This window comes from Elaeis guineensis, chromosome 13 (genome assembly GCF_000442705.2).
Source record: "Elaeis guineensis isolate ETL-2024a chromosome 13, EG11, whole genome shotgun sequence".
Taxonomy (NCBI): domain Eukaryota; kingdom Viridiplantae; phylum Streptophyta; class Magnoliopsida; order Arecales; family Arecaceae; genus Elaeis; species Elaeis guineensis.
This window is the reverse complement of record NC_026005.2, coordinates 13,010,356-13,021,240: the sequence shown is the minus strand read 5'-3', so window position 1 is coordinate 13,021,240 and position 10,885 is coordinate 13,010,356. Positions and strand designations below refer to the sequence as shown.

The 10,885-nt window shown below is 40.2% G+C and overlaps 1 protein-coding gene across 1 annotated transcript; it reads right to left on the bottom strand.

Annotated features, from left to right (window-relative positions):
• Positions 1 to 328: 328 nt before the first annotated feature.
• Positions 329 to 3,940, bottom strand: LOC105056707 (probable nucleoredoxin 1-2). The gene is made up of 4 exons (XM_073248009.1): positions 3,727 to 3,940; positions 2,551 to 3,033; positions 1,941 to 2,429; positions 329 to 935 (listed from the first exon to the last, which is right to left on the bottom strand). The coding sequence occupies exons 1-4, from the start codon at positions 3,841 to 3,843 to the stop codon at positions 465 to 467; spliced, it is 1,560 nt and encodes a 519-aa protein (XP_073104110.1). The 5' UTR covers positions 3,844 to 3,940; the 3' UTR covers positions 329 to 464.
• Positions 3,941 to 10,885: the final 6,945 nt, after the last annotated feature.

Here is a 10,885-nt window from a genome sequence, read left to right as displayed (position 1 = left end):
AGATTTTATGGTTGTGTCCGTTCCTCGACATAAATATTACTTTGCATGCGTAATATATGATGCAGAAGGTGTTTATTACTCCCTGAAGTATAGGCAGTAAACTAATGAGCCAGTTGAAGTTTAAACAAGAGGCTACTGCATCATCTGAGTTAAAAAGAGAGCTTACAGCCTCCTCACCTTAAATACTAATTAGGTTCGATAATACTTTATTGGTGGATTGCACGTCGCTAGTAGGAATTGAACTTGCTTCATATTTCACAATCAAGGACAATCCTCAGATTCCCCAGCCACGAAAAAGATCTACAAAAGAAAGAATTACCAAGTAATAGAGCCAAGGTCCAACCAAACTGCAATTTTCATATAATCATTGTCTTCTTATTCCACTGAAAACACTGCAAACACACAATGCAAGTAGAAGGAAGCCAAAGCATGGCCATCTTACTTCATCACAAACATCAGCAGCTCTAGGCTTTGCGGCAAACATCCCCATCACATACGTATCCTTCCTTGGTCTCTTCCTGCTCTTCACCAGTTTTCTCCTTGTTCTCCACCAACTCCTTGATCCTCTCCTCTGTGAACGGATAGGCATCAGCTCCATGGATCAACAAGAGGAGTTTCGCATCCGTAGTGACTGTCTTTCCAGTAGGTCCAATGGCAACAAGAGAAGGGATTCCGCGTATTTTGAAAAGGCGGCTCAATGACTTCTTTCGCACATCCCCGAAGGGGAGTGCCAGCCAAGGCATGCCTGAGAAGAAGTCCTCAAAAGAATTTTGGTCTTCATCATCGGAGATGAAGACCACCTCAAAGGCGCTGTCCTTGTCCTTGATCTTCTTGTATTCCTCTATGAGTTTAGGTAGGAAGGCGCGGCAGGGGCCGCACCACCGTGCTGAGAAGTAGAGGAGAATTGTCTTCCCATTGAGCTCCGATACTGGAACCTGTGAAAAGAAATGGGTCAAATATGAATCGGCAGTGTTCATTGTACATGAAATCCTCATGATCAGTGCAAAGTTGGCTACTGAACAAATTTCAAATTCTATTGCCTAATGGCTGCATGAACAAGGATACTCAAGCCATACCAAGATCAATTAACGAATACCATTTGCTCAAATTTAAAAATATAGTTAATAGTATCCTGCAATCCTTTAGCATAAGGTTGGCAAAAGAACAAATTACTAGCACGTATTTTGCTAGACCTTGGCTCTCACTTTGTCAAGAAACGAACAAAGCTAGAGCTAGGTTTAGCTTGTTCAAGCTTGGATGAATCAACACAAAATACTCATAAACAGAACATAAATAGTTTTAATTATTATTTTTTATATAAATACCAAAAAATACAATTATGTTTTATAAATTAATATAGATTTTGTAGAATAGAATGTACAAAATTTATAAAATAAAGATATAGGGATTATTCCACCACATTATATAAATGAAAGCCTCAAACAATATTAAACTCTCACCAAATTTCTTAAACAAATTGTTTATGAGCAACTCAAGCTTGGCTCGAGATTAAATGAGCTAGATCAAGCTCAACGCGAATATAAAACAAACCAAACTAGAGCCATGGCTTAGCTTGGCTTGTTTCACCCCTATTGCTGAATGTAGAGTATTTCTCGACAATTTTCAAGATGGGAATGATAGGATGCTGTTTGAAACTACAAAGATATAGCTCTAATGAGAAGAATCATAGTCAAAAAGGACATAATAGCCCATCCTAGAAAATTAGAATGATGCATTTTGGTTAAGGCTGTGGCATATTTTGCCATTCATTTATTTACACTGATTCATGCAACCTCTGGCTCACACAATCTCAAGTTAACTTTTGTTTACCACCTTTGGGCAGGTAAGAAAGAATCAAACCTATATCAATATGAATTTCAATAAGAAGATGAGAACTAACCCAAGATATTAATTGCATGCTCATTGAATAAAATCTTTACCTGGACACCATCTTTGCCAATGACATAATCTATCTCCCCAGAAACCAGAAGGGACTCCAGTGTCTGTGCTTCCAATTTTGCTTTTGCCTTCTCTGCAAGCAGATCCAGTTTGTCCTGAGAAAATGGGAATCCCTCCCACGCTTCCTCCCCGTGCTCTTCCACAAGCTCAGCAATATTTGTATGCAAAGTCTTCCCGTCAGGGCCAAGAACAACCAAAGTTGGTGCTGTCTCGAGTTCGAAGTAGCGAACAAGCCTCTCGCGGCTCTTGTCCTCGAAAGGGATAGCAAGCCATGGCATGCTCGCAAAGCCTTCTTTGAATGATGACTCTTCATCATCCAAGGACACCAACACAACTTCAAAGCTCTCTCCCCTTTCCTTCAGAGTTCTATATATTTTTGCAAGCACCACTGTGAACTCGTCGCATGGGTCGAAACCATTAACTGTGAAGTACAGGCATACTATCTTTCCTTCAAGCTCTGACACAGATACCTGTTGGTAAATTGATATAATTAAGAGAACCAAAATAAAAAAAAAAAAAATACCGTGCACTAACGGTTACCAGCTGCAATAAAGTTATATAACAAAACCACAGTAAAAAGATGGAGATAACCTTATTTCCATTGTTCGAAATCAAGTAGTCGCGGGATGGCGAAACCAGCACGGTCTGAAGAGTTTGCTCCCTTTTAGCAGCCTCTTCGTCCTCCTTCAGCTTGTTGATCTTCTCAAGAGTGAAGGGATACGCCCCAGAACCGTAGTCCCCCACGGCCTCGACACCCTCTTCATTAACTACCTCCCCTCTTGCATCAAGGATGACAAGGTGGGGTATGCCCCTCACCTTAAAAAGCTTGTTAAGTTGATCACGGGCCTTAGAGTCAGAGAATGGAATGGCTAGCCATGGCATCTTTGAGAAGTAACCATTAAATGAATCCTCATCCCTGTCACCTGACACAAAGACAACCTCAAGGCCCTTCCCCTCTGAGGAGAGCTCACCATAGGTTTCAATCAGCTGTGGGGTGAAGCGCCTACAAGGTGGGCACCAAGAGGCTGAGAAGTAGAGACCGATAGTTTTCCCTTCAAGATTTGCGATCCTCACCTGAAGAATTCAACTCCAAATTTCTTACCGTATCAGAAGAATGGTTTTTTAGCAAGAGCATGTGGATACGTAGTTAATGTGATATTCGACATTTGATTTGATCAATTATCTGCTAACTGATAGCAAGTAGTCACCGGCCATTTAAATTTTGTTCACATATAGATTCAGTGTAAGGAGTGTCCAAGTGCAGAACAGATCAACATGGGTGAGTTCTTTCTTTTCTTGAAGCGCAAGAATCTGATTTGCTATATACGAGATTATTTACACATTACAAATCTACCATTCTTCTAATAAAATATTTAATATTACTCAAGCATAATTTTCTTTCGAGAGAAACGAATTAGGCCATTGCGAATTCATTAAGATACAAAGTTGTTGTTTAAATGTACACTTCCCGTTGTATCTTAAGGTTTTAGCATTACCTAAGTTAATTACAGAACTTCAAATATAACCAAGGAGTAACATGCTTGCTGGAATTACGTGTTTTACAGGGATGTAAGATTATATATTATCACATCATCGTGAGAAGAAAATGTTGAAAGAAAATAATTGCAGGATCTTCAACCCCATCCCCTCCCCCACAAAAAAAGAAGAAGAAGCAGGAAATAGAATTAGATTCTAAATCAATCTGCCGAAAGAAACTTTCTTGAGAATTTAAATAAATCTAATCCTAAATCAGTATTGTCTAAGTACCTGATCGCCATTGTTACGGACGAGGAAATCCCTCTCATCGCCGGCGAGCAGCGACTTGAGATCGTGGCACTCGCCGCCATTAACGGCGCTGTTGTCCTCACCTCCAACTGCGGCCATTCTTCCCGATCCTATTTAATTCTCCCTCTCTTTCTCGCGTCCGAGGCGATGAGAGCAAAGATTAGAAGGATTCATTATATAGACGGAGGAGTGTCGTCGATTAGTTCCCCGTTTTCTTACTTCTGAAGAAAGAATCGCCGACAACGTATGATGCTCCCCCCGTTCACACTGTTTCAATCTTTGAAACGACACGTGGCAAATTTAGATTGGCTTCTAGATTTTCCAGTCGTTGGTATCCGTTAGCTAATATTATTCTGCGAAAGAAGAGAACAAAATAGATAAGAAAAAAATATTGTTTCTTGACTTGTGTTGACTCGTGTGGAAGTTTCAAACTTCTCTGGCGTGTAGTGGTAGGAAAAAAAATTCTTTACAACGTGGTGGTCCCGTCTCGGATTTTGAGCTATCCAATGGGCTTTCACAACCACAACATCAAGGAACATTTTCGGTAATATCAAACAAAAGGTTAATCTGTATCACGTTTAGCGGAGCCTCTATTTTTAGCCCCGTCTCTCCTCTCTCCCCTAGGTGATCGGACACCAAAAAGAAATTAATTGAGTGAAAAGGAAAGGCGTCGGGTCCGCTCCATCTATTTGTTAGATTCTTTATACCGGTCTATACACGATCCGGTGGCTGAAGGCCAGTCAAAAGTTGCGAGGCAATGGCGATGAAACAGCACATATTGGGACTCCATGGATAAGATGATGGAGATTGTAATTGCTGTCTCATGGACGGCGCAGATCTAGCAGGATCAGGTGAGAGTCCATCGGATGGTCCTGAAGACTGATGGCATGATGGTTAAAGTCACGGTCACTTAACTCAATTGCTTCATTTATGATCACCAGATCCATCAGTCGCTTGGCTTGTGGATCAAGTGCCATCACTTCAACCGAACAAAAATGAAAGCGTATAAAACATTACCAAACATAGATGTCCTCAAGGGGAATGTTCCTTCACCAAAGCTACCGTGTGAGAATGAATGAGGGAAGCCGGAAAGACGGCAAGAAAGCAGCATCAGCAAATATCAAAGGAGGCGGCACGACCTGACCATACTAATGCAATGAATATTTCTTTGCCTCACCTCGGTATAAACCGAAGCCATTAGTCTTTGCATTGTACAAAGCATTTCACCTCGGTGATTGCTAAAATATTAGCTTGGACAAGAGGATGTCACTACTTCATTAACATAGATCAAAGGTGATTAATGCTTATTAAGATCATAGCCGTGATCTTAGCAATAGTTACGCTAACTCGGTTGTGATTGCATGATGTAAGTGGTTATTACTACAAGCGTGACGTGGGACTTTGTTTTGCATAACAAAAACCGTTGCTATGTGGTTAATGCATGCCTCATCTCTTAAGGCAACAAACACTGATCCTCTCCTATTTAAATTGAAAGGTGCTTAGATAAGTCATTCTTTTGGCTCCTTTCCTTGTCTAGAAATTTTCTTTTCTTTTCTCTTCTACTATTTTTTTTGGAATCAGTCTAACTTGTGCATCGAAGAATCTCTCGTTAGAAAATCTTCTATAAGTGGACTATGATTCCAGGTTAATACCAAATCCCAAGAGTCAAAACAGCCACATGAGCTATATCTTTGCCATCAAGCAACTCAAGTCTTTACACCTTGGATCTAACTAACCTCATCCTCACTTTGCTTTCTTTCTGACCTTCGACAACCTCGAATTCTATAGGACTAGAACTGGGCCTGGGCAGATCCGAAGCCCATCGAACTGGCCCGACTTTGGATCGGATTTGGGTATACCTTTGGCTCGATTCGGACCCGAATCCGAAATTCGATCCGAGGTGTGGAGGTGCGCGGGAGCGGTGGAGGTGGGTGCGGGAGGTGCACGGCAGCGGTGGAGGCGGGCGGGGTGGACGGGGACGAGATGGGCCGCAGCGGCGGAGATGAGCTGTGGAGGAGAAGGACGGCAATCTGAGGATGTGAGGGTGGATGCGGAGGAGAGGGGTGGTGGCCTGTGACGGTCTAAGAGATGGGTGATTTAAGGCGGCGGCCTGCGACGGCGGCGTTGAAAGGCATGCACGAAGGGTGGCGGAGGAGAAGAAGAAGAAAGGAAAAAACAAAGAAGGTGGCGGTGGCGTGCTAAGAAGAAGAAGAAGAAGAAGAAAAAAAAAGAAAAAAAACAAAAAATCATGGATCAGATCTTAAATACTCTGATATCATGTTGAAAACTAGAGAAAGGAGAAGAATTAGAGATGGGAGATGAGAAAGAAATTTTATTTTTATTCATATTTTGTCTTTAGGGGTTCTCCCCATTTTATACAAAAATTCTCTTTCTCTTTATCGGAGGGTGATAACCTATTTTTGGTTATCCCTTAAACAAGGAAAACATTCACAATTATTATCTAATCAAAAAAATGTCATGGATGGAAATACAGGGTATGCAAAGCTGTCAACAATATTTTAATCCCACGGTGCATAATATGCCATGCTACCCCTTGTATTTCATTAATTCCCGATTGCGCATTATCCACCGTGCATATGCTCCGTGATTTGCCCCGGTTCACTTGCACCGCATCAAATCCCACAGTAGATAACACACCATGCTACCCCTTCAATTTCACCAATTCCCGATTGCCCGCTATCCACCGTGCATATGCTTCCTAATTTGCCCAAAAGCCTCTCTCTTGATCGCCCCCAAGCCCCAACCATCCCCAGACCTCCCCGAGGGCTCTCACCTCCCACTCACCTTGGTGTAGAAAGATGACCACCAACACTGTACCGACATTTACTATTGTCCAGTTTACGAAATAGAGCTACTGCCACAACCTCTCCAACAAGCTCTTCAGTGGTGTCGATGAGGCCTACAGCTAGTCGCTCAACTACAGTCGCTGCAGTCTGATTCTCGCCACTTGGCTCTTCGCCCATGTCCGATCGGCTCTAAAGTTCAGACCACCTTCGACGATGACGACAGAGGTGGCAAACGGGGCCGCTGATGTTAGATGTGCTCTACTTCTGCGGCATCCATCACCACCAAATCAGAGTCCGACGGCATTCAATGTAAACGACGTCGCCAGGAGCTCCATGCCGATGGCGGCGGTGTGGGAGCTGGAGAGTGACGCAATCAGGTTAGGACTTTAGATTTTTTTTTAAAAATTTTTTAAGAGAGGAAACTAGAAAAAGAGATGATGTGGGCAGTGGGTTGGCCCAATCGGATTCGGGCGGGCTTGGCGTAGGGCTCGGATTTGAGTCCTTTAAAAATTTTCAAGTCTAAATTCGATCCGAAATCCGATAAAAAATTTTGAACCAGACTCAGACAGTGTTGTGGTCCGGTCTGGCCCAACCAACTTCCAGCCCTAAGTGGCAACAAATAGGCGCTAGGAAGAAAGTATGATTGAACCCGGTTCAGAAGAGAGAGATAAAGACAAGAAGGAGTTGAGGAGTTCCAAGTGCATCTTGCCGGCAAGTTCGCATTATATCTTTTATGCAAAAAATGATAGATCTTTTTCTTGTAGCATCAACCATCTATAGCGCAAATCATGTCATATTTCTAAAAGATATACAATATATGGTCCAATAATTGGCGTCGGGAAAAAAAATCAATCATTCTTTTACGGAAAAGTTACAATCCAAAGCCCTCACCAGCAGGCTCATCCCGAGTCAAATGCCTCTAGGCAAAGTACCCGTCAAGCTCACCCATCTCAGCAACCAGCACCTATACATACCTTCCTCAACTCTTGCATGGTCACTAAATGCAGAGACTCTGTTCCAAAAAGCACTTATCTCTGCTGTCATCCATGTGTTCTAGCATTCTTTGACCGGTTTGGAAATGAGGTCCGTCTTGAAGATGGGCTTCTCCAAGACCCCCTTAATGAATGGCAATCTCAGCAGTCCTCCAACCCGCTTGTCATATTTCTTCAGTATTTTCACCTGCCCTGCGGCACTAAAATCTTCAATCCTCTTATTTCTTTATAGACTCTGGAGCTTTAACCCCATCATATAGCTAGGATGACACAGTAAGAAAACTTTCTTATTGGCTTTCCTTGTGAATGTTTCTAATTCAACACATTAAACACTTAATTTACACAAATGTGCCATGTATTTTGCACTCACTAAGATTGAATAGAGACTAGAAATTTTGTGACACTTTATTCAAATTACGTATTAGTCTCTTCACAAACGCCAATATAAATAGCAAATGGTTCATATATGGACGTTCTGCAACGCTTGAGAGTTATAAATTAAAAAAAAAAAAAAAAAAAAGGACCTGTGAAGTTAATACTAATTCTGTTCTCCAGCATAACCATTTGCCATAGAAATTAACAATGTCTTTTAGGAGTGAAAGTGATATGGATATTATCTATCCGGATTCATTTTGATATCCGAATCAATCTAGATATGGACAAAACTTTATAGATCCAACTAATATCTATATCCATCAAAGAAAAATAGATATAGATATGGATAGACAACTATCCGATCCATATCCAAATATCCGAACTACATATAAACCTATATAATTTTATATAGCACTTATTTATTTTTAAAAAAAATATACAATCATATATGTGATAACCCGGCCCAATTGGGTCCAAAATCAGACCATAAAGCCCACCCAGAAAAAAAATAAAAAATAAATAAAAAAAATAGAGGAGAAGACTCCCGAAGGGAGTCTTCTTCCTCCTCTCGCCGGCTCCCAATCGAAGTCAGAAAGAGCTCCCCTCTGGCTCTATTTAAGGAGGAGAATCCTCCTCTCTCCCTCTCACCCTCTCACCGAAGATTCGAGACTCAGTCAGCGGCAATCGTCGGAAAATCACCGCGGAGCCCCGTCCTTGTGCCGTCCATTTTGCTCACCGGAAAAGCCTCGTCGGCGTCGAAGGTGAGCCTCCTCCTCTTCCTCTCTTCTCCTCCTTTCTCCTCGTGCCCGTGTGCATGAACGCCGACGACTGAAGTCGCCGGATTTCTTTGAGAAAGGGATTCGGTCCCTTTTGAATGTTTGGGTGCCGGTGGTCACCGCCGGCCACCAGCTTAGCCCTTCTCTTGCCGTTGGATCGTCCCTCTTCCTGCCGACGGCCGTCCCATACTGGTTGCACCGCCGGTCGGCCAGCCAACAGGAGATTGTGAGATCCCCTATTTCGGCCCAAAGGAAGCCTGGGAAGAAGAAAAGAAAGAGAAGAAGAAGAAGGAAAGGAAAAAGGAAAAAGAAAAAGAAAAAAAAAAAGAAAAAGAAAAGAAAAAAAAAATATATATATATATAATAATAATAATAGTAATAATAATAATAATAATAAATAATACACATGAGAGAAAGTTTCTCTCATCTCTCTCTTAAGTTTTTCTCTCTCTAGAATTGGACTTTATCTCTCTACCTTCTCTTTATATTTTCTCTCTAGATTCTCTCTCTATTTTCTCTCTCTAAATCTTTCTCTCTTATTATGGATTTTGTCTCTCTAGGGTCATTCTCTCTCTCTCTGATTGCATCACAGACCCTAGGACAAACTTGAGATAAAAATATGATGATCTGAGACTGCTTCGAAATTCGTGTAGTAGATTAGATCCCGATCCGATCCTTATTCGAAATTGATAACATCAATCATGGTTAATCCATATTAAGTCACCCTGATATGACCACTGATGATCTCAATCATAATTGTCACTTTTGAAAGATACGAAGATTCTCTCTCCACTTTCTCTCTCTATTTTCTCTCTCATGATTGACTTTCTCTCTCTAAAAAGATCTATGAATCCTGTACTAAGTCATGTCTTCATCTTTTAGGGGTTCATATTGACTCTAATAAGATGATCCAAAGTTGCTTTGATATCTGTGCTGTATGTCAACCTCATTTGATCGTATCAAAGATCTTTCAAATTCATTATTAATGAACTCTATTGATTGATCTTGATCTAATATGTGCTTCACAATTTCTTGATCAAGTCATTTGAATCTGACCCTCAGATCAGAGATCCTGAATTGCCCTGGTATGTGGATGGTCTGACACATCTGATCAACAGTCCTCTTTCCTTATGATTTAATCTTGTTATATTTATGAAATAGAATTTGATAATGATTTGATATTTTAAATAGGATTAGCTGATTCTTCTAACGAAGTCTGAAGATCTAAGATGAACGAGGTAAGTAGATCTTATACTCCTTATTTATTTTTAAATGATCATGCTTTTATACAAAGAATTGCTATTGATGAAATCATAATTTTTCATAAAATAAGGATTGACATATGTGATATGAAAAAGTATGTTTTATTATGAGCATTGATTTCATGAATATGTCTTATAAAAATAGTATGATTATGAAGCATGAATTTCATTATTTTTTCATCTATGTATATGTATGCTTTAAGAAAAAGATATAATGATTTCAAAGGCTCTCAGATGGCTATGAATGAATCCCTTCGGGAAGGTCGACATCCGGAGCTAGCATCCACACAAAACATGGCACTGCCAGCGGATATAAAGTTGGCACATGAATTAAGAACTCTGTTGCTTAAGAAACATGGTCCTGTCACGGGTATAATAGTGACCTTAGCATGAATATCTGTGAGCAATATTTTGAAACATGACATGAATACATGATGAAAATGATTTACGATTCATGATTGTGAAATATACATGATTTATGCATGCATGATGAGTTTATAACTTATTTTGTTATATGCTCTATGAAATACTTTATTTTGTATTATCTGTTATTTTTTAAATATTATATTATCATAAAAAATTTATTTTTGATCTGATAAGGAAGTGCAAATTCTACTTACTGGACTAGTGTAGTTCATATTCTTTTTATTTTTTTTTTGTTTGAATAGAGAAATAAGGTTAGGATCGGCAAAAAGAATCCAAGCTTGAAAATCAGCATAGCAAGCTTGAAAATTTGACAGCAGAAGTTTAATTTATTTTATAATCATGGATTTGTAGTTATTTATGAATGCTGAGATTCGGGTTAGTACTTGCTTTTGAATTTAGATGCTCTGAACCAATATTGATTCGATTATTTGATGAATAATAGAATTGAATCTTTTTATTTGACGGATTTTAGATGATTATGATGGATTGGCTTCGTGTTATCA